This window comes from Oncorhynchus mykiss, chromosome 13, assembly GCF_057628025.1.
Source record: "Oncorhynchus mykiss isolate SJ-2025 chromosome 13, ASM5762802v1, whole genome shotgun sequence".
Taxonomy (NCBI): domain Eukaryota; kingdom Metazoa; phylum Chordata; class Actinopteri; order Salmoniformes; family Salmonidae; genus Oncorhynchus; species Oncorhynchus mykiss.
The window spans coordinates 30270344-30287500 of record NC_143034.1 but is presented as its reverse complement, the minus strand read 5'-3'; the positions used below and the strand labels follow the sequence as shown (position 1 = coordinate 30287500).

The 17157-nt window shown below is 45.7% G+C and overlaps 1 protein-coding gene across 1 annotated transcript in view; it reads left to right on the top strand.

Annotated features, from left to right (window-relative positions):
• Nucleotides 1-17157, top strand: part of LOC110485942 (alpha-1,6-mannosylglycoprotein 6-beta-N-acetylglucosaminyltransferase B) — a 170811-nt gene that overhangs the window by 56587 nt on the left and 97067 nt on the right. Inside the window, exons 4-7 of the mRNA XM_036940613.2 lie at nt 1256-1365; nt 5922-5995; nt 9746-9931; nt 11399-11563. Of these exons, the coding sequence (XP_036796508.2) occupies nt 1256-1365; nt 5922-5995; nt 9746-9931; nt 11399-11563 (535 nt within the window). The remainder of the gene's footprint in view (nt 1-1255; nt 1366-5921; nt 5996-9745; nt 9932-11398; nt 11564-17157) is intronic.

The following is a 17157-nucleotide window of genomic DNA, read 5'->3' as shown; positions in this document are numbered from 1 at the left end:
TTTTAGGACCCCTTTAGGTAGAACATTTGGATTTGTTTCACACTTTTTTTGGTTACTACATGATTCCATGTGTGTTATTTCATCGTTCTGATGTCTTCACGGATTATTCTACAATGTAGAAAATAGTACAAATAAAGAAAAACCCTGGAATGAGTAGGTGTGTCCAAACACTTGACTGGTATTGGTTGGGCTGGGGGTAGGCCGTCAATTGTAAATAAGAATTTGTTCTTAACTGACTTGCCTAGTTAAATAAAATAAATCTTTTTTTTTTTAAATATATGAAGTCGCCACGTTGAAACGCCAGTACGTACGTAGAAAAACGATCAAGGATAAGCACAATAAAGTCAAAGACATATCAGTGCTATTATTCGCTAAATTAGGTCTCGGCTTTTTGTATCCTTTACAGCTGTCTACAGCTTGTACTTTAAGCCAGCCACAGTCTGAGAACACTAGTCTAGAATGAGTTTCATTTCCTCCTCTGAGACCGTTTCTCTTTCTGTAGCTAACTCCCCATCACCGTGGACAGACAGTTAGTCAATTAGGCAGCTCAGCAATCTATCCTCTACCTCATCTATAGAAAGCACACACACTCAGTCTCCCTGATCCTCTCTCAGAGCATGATTTGTAAGTGGGGGTTAAATGCTGCCTGCTGACTGGGCAAAATAGTTAGAGGGTATTGCACACCCTCTGTAAACTTAAATTCCTTCCCAAAACTGCCCCTCCCTTCTCATCTGAACTGGGGACTGGTGTTAAACATGCAAGGGAGCCATCTTATCCTGCAGAGGAAATTGTATTGGCTGTTACAGCAGGCGGTATGGGGCCTTTTCTATTTCACGCTCCAACCAAGTGCCTCACAATTAGCCTCTTCACAGCCTGTTAACACTGTCTTACATCTGTAAGAGAGAGAGACAAAGAGGGAGGAAGAGAGCGAGAGAGAGAGGGCGCGAGAGAGAGAGAGTTACAGAGAGAACAAGAGAGAAAGCAACAGAGAGAACGAGAGAGAGAGAGAGAGCGAGAGAGAGAGAAAGAGAGAGAGAGATGTATAAGTACACGCTCTTTGCTCTGCTCAACTTTTATTAGCATTGTTAAGTCATCCAGTCAGATGGTACGGTACGGAGTTTTACCCTCAGGTTGTTTGAGGTGACACTGATGTTGTTCTCTGTCTGTCTCGACACAGTGTGGGATCAAAGAGCAGCCCCAATGTATGTTTCTCACTTTGTATGATTGTGTCTTTTCGGTCTGTGTGTGTGGGCAGGTTCCAGCCAGCAGGCCTGGTAGAGAGGATCCAGGCTATTGCTCAGAACGTGTCCAACATGGCGGTCAGAGTGGAACAGATCCTCCAGAACAGCATGGCCGCCGGCAGAGGTACTATATCATAACACTAACATTACATACTGGGTTTTTGCTGTGCATTACATATGAAACTGCCCATCCCTTATTCACATCATTGGGGTGGCCCAAACATGACTTTCTATGAACATTGCACGGTTCCAGCAACTATGGTGACAACTATGGTGACAACTATGGTGGACGGCTAACTGGGCCAGCTCAGTGCATCTTGGCTTGGCTTTGGTCGGGTTTGTCTCAAGCAGCGTGAAAAGGTTCTTCCCACTCTATGAAAACACGAACCGTTGTCATCCTCGCCGGGTAGTCAGAACATCAATTCCAAACGTTTTTCGAACGGCAATACACGTCAGACCCTCACCCCTCAGATCTCAAATACAAGCGGCCCGCTCAAAGTGCCACAGGACAAGGGATTCGCGTATGAAATGAGTTGGTGGTGTGGGAAATAAAAGTGAGATCTACTCGGAGAAAACAAGTCAACAGTACAGCCAGCCGACTTTCTTTAGTCCTGTCTCCATTTTATTGCTTTCCCTCCACTGCTGTTGACTTCTTCTGTCCAACTCCTCCTTTTTTTAATCAAATCCAAAATAATTCTGCTGCCGGCACAGTTTATGCCGATTGCGTTGGAATCACACACACAGGAAAACACACGCGTGCGCGAGCGTCTGTCAAGGGAACTCAATCGACAGTCCTTAATCAGCTCTTCTTCCCTCCTCTTCCCTCTCCTCAACCAACAGCAAAAGTCGTTACCGGAGGCAATTAGTCTTTATCTCCCTTTGTTTTCACGGCGAGGACGTGAGGGCAGAACCACAACCGCTTTTATTAATCACAGATGAAGACACACCACACTCGGTGGACTTTATTGTGCGTTTCGACTCGGGCGCAGCGGTGATTCATCTCGTGGCTGAGAGAGAGAGAGAGAGAGAGAGAGAGAGAGAGAGACACACACGCGCGAGACGGCGTGCTCGGAAGTTGGAATTCGCACCTCCCTCTCTCCCAGCCGCCGCTTTTTTAGTTTTTGCGGGGGCCTCGAGTTTTTTATCTAATTAGTCCGCTGCACATTTAATACGGCGACGGTTGTTATTATTGGAATCAAAAGGAAGGCATTGAAATCTTTTGTGTCGCCGGGAAATGTGTGTGGCGGGTTTGAGAGGCGAGAAGCTTGAGGGAGGGAGTGACTGAGACAGACAGAGACAAAGCTTTCATCAGACCACATGGAAGCTGTCAGAGAATGTTTTGTTCCAGAGAGAGGACTATATAGAGAGAGCGAGAGAGATCTGGGGGAAAACAAGAGGAAGGGGGAGATAGATAGAGAGAGTGGGAGTGAGGGAGGGAGAGGAAGCAGGAGATGGGAAGGAGAGAGAGCCACGGCGAGAGAGAGAGAGAGGCCGAGTACAAGACCGAAGCCTCATCAATATAACTTCCGGTCTTCTCCCATCCATACTGCTGGAACTTTGAGTTTCAACTGCAGTCTCTCTTCCTGGCTGTAGGCCCCCAGCTGCAGGGAGGCAGTTAGCCAACTCAATGGACCAAATAATGCAGTGAGTGCAGCGTGAGTGAGCGGATACACATTGTACCGTTAGCCCAGGAGGGATGGCAGCACTGACGAGGGGTTGTATTTCTGTACCCCGCGGTGAACAGTGTGCGCCAAGGCAGGCCTGATGTTGCATGGGAACTGATGGTACATATGGTCTTCACAGGACAAGTATTATGTTGCTTTTCAAGGTGATGCAGGCGTGGATATACACGGTGGTTCTCCCTTTAGAAGTGTTGAGCTTATGCCGCGACCGTTGGTGATAGATGGTGGAAGGTTGTGGTAAATTGCGTCGTTCTGGCAACAGCGGCTGACACTTAAATCGCGTGCCGTATAATTCTGCGGCACTTTGCAGGCTGTGCTGCAGTACGCCGCAACTTTTAAAGGAAGAGCCACTGTAAGGCTTAAAGAGTCTGTATGACTATCGTGTGTGTGTTCTATGTCTCCACGGTGTGTATCTATGATGTGTGTGTTCTATGTCTCCACGGTGTGTATCTATGATGTGTGTGTTCTATGTCTCCACGGTGTGTATCTATGATGTGTGTGTTCTATGTCTCCACGGTGTGTATCTATGATGTGTGTGTTCTATATCTCCACGGTGTGTATCTATGATGTGTGTGTTCTATATCTCCACAGTGTGCAACTATGATGTGTGTGTTCTATATCTCCACAGTGTGCAACTATGATGTGTGTGTTCTATATCTCCAAGTGAGCAACTATGATGTGTGTTCTATCTATGATGTGTGTGTTCCATATCACCATAGTGTGTATCTATGATGTGTGTGTTCTATATCTCCACAGTGTGCAACTATGATGTGTGTGTTCTATACACACTGCCGATTTTGCAGGTTTCCCTACTTACAAAGGATGTAGAGGTCTGTAATTTTTTATCAAAGGTACACTTCAACTGTGAGAGACGGAATCTAAAACAAAAATACAGAAAATCCCATTGTATGATTTTTAAGTAATTAATTTGCATTTTATTGCATGATATAAGTATTTGATACATCAGAAAAGCAGAACTTAATATTTGGTACAGAAACCTTTGTTTGCAATTACAGAGATCATACGTTTCCTGTAGTTCTTGACCAGGTTTGCACACACTGCAGCAGGGATTTTGTTCCACTCCTTCCTACAGACCTTCTCCAGATCCTTCAGGTTTTGGGGCTGTCAATGGGCAATATGGACTTTCAACTCCCTCCAAAGATGTTCTATTGGGTTCAGGTCTGGAGACTGGCTAGGCCACTCCAGGACCTTGAGATGCTTCTTACGGAGCCACTCCTTAGTTGCCCTGGCTGTGTGTTTTGGGTCGTTGCTGGAAGACCCAGCCATGACCCATCTTCAATGCTCTTACTGAGGGAAGGAGGTTGTTGGCCAAGATCTCGCGATACATTGCCCCATCCATCCTCCTCTCAATACGATGCAGTCGTCCTGTCCCCTTTGCAGAAAAGCATCCCCAAAGAATGATGTTTCCACCTCCATGCTTCACGGTTGGGATGGTGTTCTTGGGGTTGTACTCATCCTTCTTCTTCCTCCAAACACGGCGAGTGGAGATCATCAGACCACATGACCTTCTCCAATTCCTCCTCTGGATCATCCAGATGGTCATTGGCAAACTTCAGACGGGCCTGGACATGCGCTGGCTTGAGCAGTGGGACCTTGCGTGCGCTGCAGGATTTTGATCCATGACGGCGTGTGTGTTACTAATGGTTTTCTTTGAGACTGTGGTCCCAGCTCTCTTCGGGTCATTGACCAGATCCTGCCGTGTAGTTCTAGGCTGATCCCTCACCTTCCTCATGATCATTGATGCCCCACGAGGTGAGATCTTGCATGGAGCCCCAGACCGAGGGTGATTGACCGTCATCTTGAACTTCTTCCGTTTTCTAATAATTGCGCCAACAGTAGTTGTTGCCTTCTCACCAAGCTGCTTGCCTATTGTCCTGTAGCCCACCCCAGCCTTGTGCAGGTCTACAATTTTATCCCTGATGTCCTTACACAGCTCTCTGGTCTTGGCCATTGTTGAGAGGTTGGAGTCTGTTTGTTTGATTGAGTGTGTGGACTGGTCTATTTTATACAGGGAACGAGTTCAAACAGGTGCAGTTAATACAGGTAATGAGTGGAGAACAGGAGGGATTCTTAAAGAAAAACTAACAGGTCTGTGAGAGCCGGAATTCTTACTGGTTGGTAGGTGTTCAAATACTTATGTCATGCAATAAAATGCAAATTAATTACTTAAAAATCATACAATGTGATTTTCTGGATTTTTGTTTTAGATTCCGTCTCTCACAGTTGAAGTGTACCTATGATAAAAATTACAGACCTCTACATGCTTTGTAAGTAGGAACACCTGCAAAATCGGCAGTGTATCAAATACTTGTTCTCCCCACTAAATGTGTGTGTTCTATATCTCCACAGTGTTCTGCTATGATGTGTGTGTTCTATATCTCCACAGTGTTCTACTATGATGTGTGTGTTCTATATCTCCACAGTGTTCTGCTATGCTGTGTGTTCTATATCTCCACAGTGTTCTACTATGATGTGTGTGTTCTATATCTCCACAGTGTTCTACTATGATGTGTGTGTTCTATATCTCCACAGTGTTCTGCTATGATGTGTGTGTTCTATATCTCCACAGTGTTCTACTATGATGTGTGTGTTCTATATCTCCACAGTGTTCTGCTATGATGTATGTGTTCTATATCTCCACAGTGTTCTGCTATGATGTGTGTGTTCTATATCTCCACAGTGTTCTGCTATGATGTGTGTGTTCTATATCTCCACAGTGTTCTGCTATGATGTGTGTGTTCTATATCTCCACAGTGTTCTGCTATGATGTGTGTGTTCTATATCTCCACAGTGTTCTGCTATGATGTGTGTGTTCTGTATCTCCACAGTGTTCTGCTATGATGTGTGTGTTCTATATCTCCACAGTGTTCTGCTATGATGTGTGTGTTCTATATCTCCACAGTGTTCTGCTATGATGTGTGTGATCTATGTCTCCGCAGTGTGTAACTATGATGTGTGTGTCTCTTCTCTTCGGCAGTGAGAGACGGCTCATCAGGCCAGTGTGAGGTACCCAGAGATCCCCGCTACCCAGACTGCCCTGGCAAAGTGGATGTGAGTTTCTCTCTGTCTATCTAGCTAGGCTATAAGAGATTCCCCTGATATCTTAAAACCAATGTTCCCTATAAGCTCCCCAGGACTGCCGTGCAGAATAAATATCAGCCCGCGTACAGAAGCACGAGATTGAACTTCACTCAACTTTATAAAGTTTTCCCCCTTACACTATCAACGTTTCCCTTTACTGTGGGAATTGTGATCGAATCAAAGCAATATTAGCCACATTCAGTAATAAACCAGAGAGAGTGACTAAATCAGTCAATATGGTTACTGGGCTATCTGATCATAATCTGACACTTATAGCCAGAAAGCTGTCTAAGAGCAGGTTTAACCTCTCTACTGTTAGAAGGCCGGATCAACTAAGAATACCTAAGAGTGAATTAAGCTATTTTGAAAACGCAATTAAGGGAATGAACTGGAATGATCTCTTGTCCTATACAGACGTGGAAGCTGATAGTCAAGTTTTTCTATCCACAATCCAGACTACAATAAATGGCTTCCTAAAGAAAATCAAATCCAAACCAGTCCAAAAGAGCACTCTTCCTTGGCTAAATGGAGAAATCTGGAAATTGATGAAAGAACGAGATTATGCTCTAAAAATAGCCCTAAGATCCAAATCAGAGCATGACAGATGTAGGTTTACCATGTTGAGAAATAAGGTGATGAAAGAAATCAGACAAGCCAAGGCAAACTTTTTTATTAACATAATTGGTGAAACAAAGGGAAATTCTAAACTGATCTGGGAGAATCTAAAAACGTTTACAGGGAAAGACCATAGTAACACTGCAAAAAGACTAGAAATCATGAAGAATAACAATCTAACACAGGATGCAGTCGAAATAGCAATAGCCTTCAATTCCTACTTTATTGACTCTGTCAGGGCACTGACACAGAACCCCTCCACTTGTTTCCTGGGCCCAGTGCTAGTAAATGACACTCAACCTGTCTTCATCATAAGGGAGGTTTCTGAGTCAAAGGTGAACAAGGTGATTAGCTCACTAAAGAACTCTAAAGCCAAAGATGTGTTTGGGCTGGACTCTACCTTTCTTAAAAACTACAAAGAGTCACTCATTGGCCCCATTACTAAGGTCACCAACACATCTATTGGTCTCGGGGTGTTTCCAAGGGTATGGAAGTCGGCCATAATAACAGCCGTCTTTAAATCAGGCGACAGTGCTCACGTGAGTAACTACAGGCCCATTAGTATACTACCTGTGGTGTCAAAGGTTGTTGAAAAGTGTGTAGCAGAACTGATTGCCCACCTCAACAACAGCCCCTTCACATTACACTCCATGCAGTTTGGCTTCAGAGCGAAACACTCCACTGAAACGGCAAACAAAAATCCAACACAAAACAAGCTACCTAAATATGATTCCCAATCAGAGACAATGACTAACACCTGCCTCTGATTGAGAACCATATCAGGCCAAACATAGAAACGGAAAAACTAGACACATAACATAGAATGCCCACTCAGCTCACATCCTGACCAACACTAAAACAAAGAAAACACAAAAGAGCTATGGTCAGAACTTGACAGAGGGCAACATGCTGCGGAGACAGATGTTTATGTGTCAGGGGAGAAGCTCCAGGTGGTATCTGATTTGAAGTACCTTGGCATCATACTTGATTCCAAACTCTCTTTTAAAAAGCATGTGAAAAAGGTTATTCAAATCACCAAATTCAACCTAGCTAATTTCCAATTTATATGAAATTGTTTGACTACAGAGGTATAAAAAATGTATTTCAAATCTATGATACTCCCCCACTTAACATACTGCTTGACTAGTTAGGCCCAAGCTTGCTGTACAACATTAAGACCTATTCAGTCTGTCTACAAACAGGTTCTCAAAGTGCTTGATAGGAAGCCCAATAGCCATCATCACTGTTACATCTTCAGAAAGCATGAGCTCCTGAGTTGGGAAAATCTTGTGCAATACACCAATGCATGTCTTGTATTCAAGATCCTAAATGGCCTGGCTCCCCCTCCACTCAGTATTTTTGTTAAACAGAAAACCCAAACATATGGCAGCAGATCCACAAGGTCTGCCATGAGAGGTGACTGTATAGTTCCCTAGTTCCCTTCCCTCCTTTAGTAAATCAATTTTCTCTGTGAGAGCTTCCCATGTCTGGAATACACTGCCATCAGACACACATAACTGCACCACATATCACACTTTCACAAAATGCTTGAAGACATGGCTAAATCAGATCAGATTTGTGAACATGGCCCCAGGCTGTGTGTTGCCGCTTTTCACGTTGTCTGTTGTCTGTAGCTTGTGAGGTATGGAAACACTTTGTTGCTTTTATGAATTTTGTCTTGCTGCTTTTTGTTCTATGTTGCTCTGTCTGTATGATACGTCTTGCTTGTCCTATGTTTTGCTTGTCCTATGTTGCTGTTGTCTATATTGTAATTGTTTTTAATAACCTGCCCAGGGACTGCGGTTGAAAATGAGCCGGCTGGCTAAAACCGACACTTTTACTGAAACGTTGATTAATGTGCACTGTCCCTGTAAAAATAAAATAAACTCAAACTCAAGATTTTGTTGTAGGTAGAACGCATCAGAGTAGGATTCTATTGCATTGACACGCTTGACTCAGCCCATACTCTACACAGACTTGAGGCATAACCAATCAGAGCTGGAGTAGGCCTATCTGTGCCTATCACTTTAAACTGGACTATGTTTACAGCATGAGCGGACTAGGTTTACGGCATGACATTGTTTTGAGATTAAAGAGAGAGCTGCATGTAGCCATGTGTGCGCATTTGTTCATATCCTTTGCTAGTTAGTGAGTTATTAGCCCAGTTATAGATCATTTGTAGTCAGCAATGGCGGAGTGATTGCTTCCTATAAGAACACAAAACATTTCTAGACATCTTTGAAAAGTGAGTCAAGTAAACTGTATTTTTTTTTTTGTCTTAAAGGGGCAGTGTTGTATTTTGAGACAGACTTGAATAAGCTAAGTAGCCAGTAGGCAGAACGTAGCATAATCTGTCTGATTCTCTGTAATAATGGTATGGGAATAATAACGCATTTTATTTTGTAAAGTGGTTTCTTTACAGTCACTTCCTTGTCTGAAGGACAAGTGGATAAACAGGTTAATGTCAAGTCCTGCATGTTTTTTTTTCTTCCAAAATTCTCATGGAATGCAAGCATACCTTGAACAAACACACATACCTTGAACAAACACACATACCTTGAACAAACACACATACCTTGAACAAACACACATACCTTGAACAAACACACATACCTTGAACAAACACACATACCTTGAACAAACACACATACCTTGAACTGTAGGCTGAATGATGGAGCAGCTCTTTCCATGTTAAAATGCTATGGGATGCATTTTTCTCCATTGCTTTTGATGGTAGGCCCCTCTGGTAGGCCTTCATTACGATTAAATAGCTACAGTAGCCTACTTAGCCACTGTTATAAACTGTAAGTTAAAGTGGGTACAGCCTCAGTGTTACCAGTAAACGTGCGCACGGAACTTTCACAACATTCAAGCGTGTGCTCAAGTTTGCGCTCAGCAGACCTGAAATTAGCTCAGTGATAAAATTAGAGGGAACGTTACTTATAACCTGTAATCCAACTGCACATAGGAACTTAGGTGCATCTAATATATGACGAAAACTCCCTATCGTTTTAATATGACCTGTGGCAATTATTTTATTCTTTGATTTGTGTTCAACAAAGACAAAGTCACCTGACCATTACACTTTGACCCCTGTATCACCAGTGGATGCGTGCCCGCTGGACGTCAGACCCGTGCTATGCCTTCTACGGGGTGGACGGCTCCGACTGCTCCTTCCTCATCTACCTGAGCGAGGTGGAGTGGTTCTGCCCCCCTCTGGCCTGGAGGAACCACAGCAGCCCCCCCACCGTCCATACACATACACGCCAGACAGCCACCACCAAGAGACAGGTGAGGCACACACACAGAACCCCTCCCACCGTCCATACACACACACAGTCACCGAACAACCACCATCAAGAGACTGGGAAGAGGGACACACACGCAAAGGAAGACGCATACACTCACAAAAGCAGATGCCCGTATACGCACGAGCCCTGCTAAGAGACGCGTGGCTAAAGCTGACATGTTTAAGCACTTACACGCACTAATTCACACTCAAAAGAGCACAGCCAATAGACAAATGGATCTTCATACTTACACTGTATAAGCTTGAATGGTAGATATGAAAACACATTTTAATGAACGCACGCCTGCCTTCTCTGCTAATGGTTTTACTGTGTTCATCTCTCTCCTCCATCTCCTCCCTCTGCTCCCTCTCCTCCCTCTACTACCTCTCTTCCCTCCATCTCTCTCCTCCATCTCCTCCCTCTGCTCCCTCTCTTCCCACTCCTCCATCTGCTCTCTCTCTTCCCTCCATCTCTCTCTTCCCTCCATCTCTCTCTTCCCTCTCCTCCGTCTCCTCCCTCTCCTCCCTCTCTCGTTGTACTGCTGTAGAGCAATCTCCACACGCTGCACAAATTAACTCTTTACACTTAAACATACAGCTCAGTGCCTGACACTATTTGCGGAACGGTGTTCAAGGCTGAGTCAATAGGGGCTGCACAGTCCCTGCACAGCTATTAACCAGGTTCAGAGATACCTACACACAGAGAGATCCCTGAACACAAGGTGTGTGTGTGTCTTTCTGTGTGTGTGAGTGTGAATGCTGGATGTGTTTGTGTGAATTGTCTGCTGTACTTTAGTATTGAAGAGCTTTATTAGTGTTTGGCAACATTTCTAATTACAGCAGTGATTCTGTTAGCCAGATAATCTAGGCCATTTATAGCAGGGTCTTTGAGTGAGCACACAGGTGTGTGTGTGTGTGTGTGTGTGTGTGTGTGCGTGTGTGCGTGTGTGTGCGTGTATGTGTGTGTGTGTGGGGGGGGGGGTGCGTGCGTGCATGCGTCATGTGTGTGTGTTTGCATATGCGTGCGTGTGATAGAGAGAGAGAGAGACTTGCAGACGACACAGTCAGAGCCATTTAACTAGCACAGGTTCCTCTAGAGACTTGGCTTGCAGTACTATCTCCCCAGAGAACACAGGCTGCACACACTCCTCCGAACTACTGTGTTCCTATGGCAGAAGGGGATGTGGGAGAGGAGCCTGTGTGGGTAGCTATCATGTAATGCCATATTCAGTATACCTGTAGGCTCGCTCCCATTGACCTCCTCTCTTGTCATCCTCCCTCCCACACTCGCTCCGTCTCTCACCCTCATTTTGTGTCTTTCTTCACTACTTACACGCTCTCTGCATCTTTGTACAGATGTAGGCTTTTATTGTTTGGGATCTTAGATCATATAATGTTTTTAAAGATCAAACTGGGGGGGGGGATTAACCTCTGTGTCTGTCTCTCCCTCTCCCTCCCCCTCCCTATAGGCTGCGTTCCGTACAGACCTGTCATCTCTGCTGGACCTGGTTGGCACGGGGAAAGAGTCACTGAGCTTCATGAAGCGCCGCATGAGGAGGCTGGCGTCACAGTGGGGCACGGCCGCCCAGCGCCTCCACGCCAAGCTGCGCCAACGCTGGAGGGAACAGAAGAAGGTAGAGATGAGAGGGAGAGAGAGGGAGAGAGAGGGAGAGAGAGGGAGGGAGAGGAAGAAAGAGGGAGAGAGAGAGAGTGGTGTAGAGAGGTAGAGCGAGAGGGAGAGCGAGGGAGGGAGAGGAAGAAAGAGGGAGCGAGAGAGAGAGAGGGGTGTAGAGGTAGAGAGAGAGGTAGAGAGAGAGATGGGTAGAGAGGTAGAGTTGAGAGAGGTAAGGTTAAGAAAGGTTAGGGTTGAGAGAGGTAGGGTTGAGAAAGGTTAGGTTTGAGAGAGAGTTGAGAGTTTCAAATAACCTTTATTGGGTCTGGGAACCCACAAAACGACAAACACTCAAGCAAAACCATGGTTACACATCAATTACAAACACAACACCAAATCTAACCTCCACAGTAACTAAACATCACAGCCTCTGAATACCCCATACTCATAAACAGAGTTGTTAACCAATGTTGTTAACCATTTTGTAATCGGCAAACTCAGCCCTCAGTCTCGCTGCATCATCCCCTCCAACATTCCCACCCCATCTACAGACCCCTGCCCACGAATACTGTTCTTTCAAGTCTTCCATAGTGCTAATTTAGCTGCCCCCTGACACAACATTAAGCAAGAGAACGACACCCCTTCGACTAAACCTGTACTTTGGCCCAAATATGAACTGTTGGGAAGAGAAAAATCTCTCCCAGAGCTGAGAACCAGCTAGTGATCAGGCCAATCATCCCGACCAACCGGGGACACTGTAAAAACAGCCAAAGATTCCGACTCGGCACAGAATGGACACCCCTCCCCAACAGTAGGATCCAGGTGTACCAGATGCACATTGGTGGCTATGTATTATCCTCCATTGGAGGTCAGCTGTCCCCTTTTCAATAGGCAGTTTGTATAAAGACCGCCAACAGCCTTGTGAGGAGGCACCTGGACAAAATACACCCGCCCACCTCGTCGATTTTACCCCTCCAGGGAAGAAGCACGGCACACTTTCACGCCGATTTTCTTTCCCAACGCCTTGAACTGTCGCCAGCTCTGGGGTATCGAGGGAAAGCAGCATCCCCACGTCCTCCTCTAATGCCCCTGCCGCAGCACTAACAGTCAGCACAGGGAACACATAACCCAGACCCTCCGTCCATCGATCAGAATTGGAAGTGTCAGTCACATACTGCCGATGACGTACTGGCAAGGAGTCGGCGGACCTCAGCGACGACCTTCCTCAGTAGGCCGAGATGATCGGATCCCCGCTCTTTCTCCCAGCTCCTCCAGCGATCTGCTCCTGCTCCGCATCAGATGACCCAGCTTGGTTCACCCCACACTTAACAGGCATGAACGTAGGCTGGCTGAACCCAGAGCACGGGACTGGATGGCAGTGTTGTAAATAAAAGAGGCTCTTCAAAAAGCCACATCACTGGTGGCGTGCCGCCTTACGGGACTGAGCAAAAACTCTCCAAGTCTGCATAACAGACTGATAAGCCAGTCAGGCCAGACAAATCACCCCCTTCTAGCTTTAAGAGGAAAATATGTTTGTCTAAGACGCCCGCTCTCCTCATCAATGTATAGGCTGTGTCGACCCAGCTAGAACCATCACTGTACAACAGTCTCCGGGCTGATTGAAACCGGAAAGCCCTCTGAAGCAGAGCCCCCCACCGGTGGCTGTAAAATCATTAGTCTGTGCCACAGGCTAGAGGCAGCTAGATTATTGGCTACCAGCACCCTTCCCCTATAAGACAGCTGGGGTAGCAGCCATTTCCACCTTGACAATCTGGCACACACTTTCTCCAATACACCCTCCCAGTTATTTTTCTGAGAGACATCGGAGCCTAGAAAAAAAACAGCCTTCATCCCATCTCTGCCCCACTGAAGCCCCCCTGGTAACCATGGAGTGGACCCTATCTGAAGCTGACCTGCCCACAACGCTCTTACCCCAATTGACTCTAGCTGAGGAGGCCCCCTCATACACCTTTAAAGCGTTTGAGAGAACCTTAACATCCTGTAATTAAAAAACTGTCAGGTCATCTGCATACGCAGACAGTGCTATCGTGGGACCCTTCATTACTCCTGGTACAGAGAAACCAGTAAGCCTCGCTCTTACAAAACAAAGCACTGGTTCAATTGTCAGACAATATAACTGTCCTGAAATTGGGCATCCTTGCCTGATACTAATTTGGACGGGGATGGGGCAACTCCCCCCCCCCCCCCCCCCCCCCCCCCCCAGCATAAAGTCATCCAAGACAAAATAATCCCCAAACCCAAAAGGCTTTCATTGTTTTGAACAAGTACTGGTGGTCCACACGGTCAAAAGCCGTCTAAAACATCTCTTATTCGAAGCAAGTTATCCACAATAGAGCGGTCAGGTACACAGTAAGACTGGTCCTTGTGGACCAACAGCCCCAGATATTCTTTCAACCTGTTACAATGAAAGCACAGCATGTTGACAGGATACAGAACCCTCATGGAAAGATTCACAAACCACTTCATAACCCCCCCCCCCACCCCCAATATACCCCCAAAAGTGCTTATAGAACTCAGATGGTAAACCATCGATGCCAGGGGCTCGGCCTGATGGGAGCTGCATAACTGCTGTGGACAGCTCCTGCAGAGTAATGTCAGAGTCCAAAGCAACTCTCTGCTCAGGTCCCAATTGAGGAAGTCCATGTAACAACTGTTCAGTACACAGAGAGTCACAATCCTCCGCCTTATAGAGGGCAGAGTAGAAATCCACGGCATGTTGGCGCATTTCACTGTCATCCGTGGTCACCTTCCCATCAGGGAGACGAAGGCAGACCATCTGTTTGTGTTGCAATGTCGACTGTCCTACTCTAGGTTTTTTTTTTTAAGCGCTAGAAGCATCCATATCCTTGAGGGTAGCAAAGCGAGACCTAATCAAGACACCCTTCACTCTTTCATGGAGAATCGACCTCAGTTCATGTCTCTTGTCCTGTAAGGTCATTAGTCCGGGGTCGTTCTGAGTGAGCAACTTCAATTCAACTGATTTGATGTCCTGTTCAAGGCCCCTTATAGTCTCTTTAACTTCAATACGAGAGAGAGCAGTATACTGTTGATAAAACACACGTAATGTATTTGGTTCTTCCCAACTTCCCACCATTGTCTCAAGGACTCAAAATTCTCAATTTTTCCCAAAAACAACAAAAACTTTTCACAAAACATGACATCATGTAACAATTTAACATTAAAATACCAGTAAGGTGATGACCTTCGTGGACAAGTGAATATCAACAGTAACATTATGGTGATCAGAGAAACCCACAGGAGTAATGTCACACCTTCCAACCCTACTACAGTAGTGATCAGATACATACAACCTGTCTCCTCCACTACCTGGGAGACTAGCCACACCTGAACGCCCTCAAGTACCCCATTACTCGTAGTGGGCATCTCCTCCACTACCTGGGAGACTAGCTCCACATGAATCCCCTCCTGTTGTAACAGAATTCCTCTTCTTCAGAGGAGGAGCAGCAAGGATCAGACCAATGTGCAGCGTGGTAAGTGTCCATAATGATATATTTAATAAATCAACAGAACACTGAACAAAAGTACAAACAAACAACCGTAACAGTCCCGTATGGTGAAAACACTAACACAGGATACAACCACCCACAAAACACAATAGAAAACAGGCTACCTAAATATGGCTCCCAATCAGAGACAACGACTGACACCTGCATCTGATTGAGGACCATACTTGGCCAAACACATAGAAATATAACAACAGAACAAAACATAGAATGCCCACCCCAACTCACGCCCTGACCAACTAAAATAAAGACATAAAAAAGGAACTAAGGTCAGAACGTGACACCTGTCACTCGTCACTCGTACTGGACATCTCCTCACGAGTCTGAGGAAATGGCTCCCCAGATCCGTCCTTACCTACTACAACAATATTTTTCTGCTGTATAACAGACGCTATGTTCCCCTCTGGTACAAGCTGCAACTCCGTACCCTCAACACAGACAACGTGTTCCTCAGCAACAGGTGCTTGTGACTGCTCTACCACTGTCGACCCACCTCTCCCTACATCAGTGGGCCCAGGCGTTACGAGGACCACCCGCGCCCCTCCCTCGGCCTTCTCCCTTTTCGGGCAAGCATGTCTCTTATAGCCAACATCCCCACACTCAAAACACCGTTGACTGCCCGTACTAGCATTAGCCATATACAGTCTGTTGTCATACGTGACTTTAAACGACAACTCCAAAGTCTGCTCCGGTGAGTCCAAAAACATAAACACCTGTCGCCGAAACGACATGACCTGTTTCAGAGCCGGGTGTTTGCAACCCAACGGGAAAATCTTAATTGAGCTCGCAAACTTCCCAAAAACACAATAACTCGCGCTCCAATAGCTCATTGGGAATAAACGCCGGTACATTTGAAACTCCTCCACAGTGACAGTAGCTTCAGGAACACACCTAAAGCTGTGCCGAAGTGACAGGGACGGAGTCCCCATGTGGGTCGCCATCCCCGCCAAAGCCAGGGCCATTTCCACAAGAGAAACAATATACTTATTAATTCTACCACGACAAATAAATTAAATAAATAATCACCTTAATCATGCATAGAAAAAGGAAAAACACCAGGAAAAGGAAAACAAGAAGGAAAACATCAGGCGACCTAAACTCCAGACAACACTCGCACTCGCTCATACAATTCCCAGCATGCACCAAACACTCCCAGCATGCAGAGAGAGAGTGGTAGAGAAGGGGAGAGGTAAAGTAGAGAGAGAGAGGTACAGTAGAGAGAGAAAGAGGTAGAGAGAGAGGTACAGTAGAGAGAGAGGTACAGTAGAGAGAGAGGTACAGTAGAGAGAGAAAGAGGTAGAGAGAGGTACAGTAGAGAGAGAGGTAGAGAGAGAGAGGTACAGTAGAGAGAGAGAGAGAGGTACAGTAGAGAGAGAAAGAGGTAGAGAGAGAGGGGGGCACAGTAGAGAGAGAAAGAGGTAGAGAGAGAGAGGTACAGTAGAGAGAGAGAGGTAGAGGGAGAGAAAGAGGTAGAGAGGAAGGTACAGTAGAGAGAGAAAGAGGTAGAGAGAGAGAGGTACAGTAGAGAGAGAAAGAGGTAGAGAGAGAAAGAGGTAGAGAGAGAGGTACGGTAGAGAGAGAGAGAGAGAGGTAGAGAGAGGTAGAGAGAGAGAAAGAGGTAGAGAGAGAGAGAGAGGTACAGTAGAGAGAGAGAGGTACAGTAGAGAGAGAGAGGTAGAGAAGGGGTGGTTATGTTATTGCAATATCTTATATTGTTATATCTTGTTATGTTATTGCAATATCTTATATTGTTATATCTTGTTATGTTATTGCAATTGCTCGTTGCCACATTCAGTCAGGGAATTCAGTGATATTCAGGTTTTGCAGATGAAAGAAGGTACAGAAAGAAGGTACATGAAAGAAAGAGTGAAAGTGAGTTCTCCCTTCCCCTTCCCCGTGTCGACACCTTCAATGAATGCAGTTTGTTCTACTATTGTGTCATGCACACTCAGCAACATGATTAAGTAAAGAGTGAAGGGAAACGAAACGGGAGCGAGAGGGAGGACCGGAGGACTCGAAAGATGGAGCGAACGAGGGGCCATAAAAGAACAGGCCCTCCTCCTTCACTCCT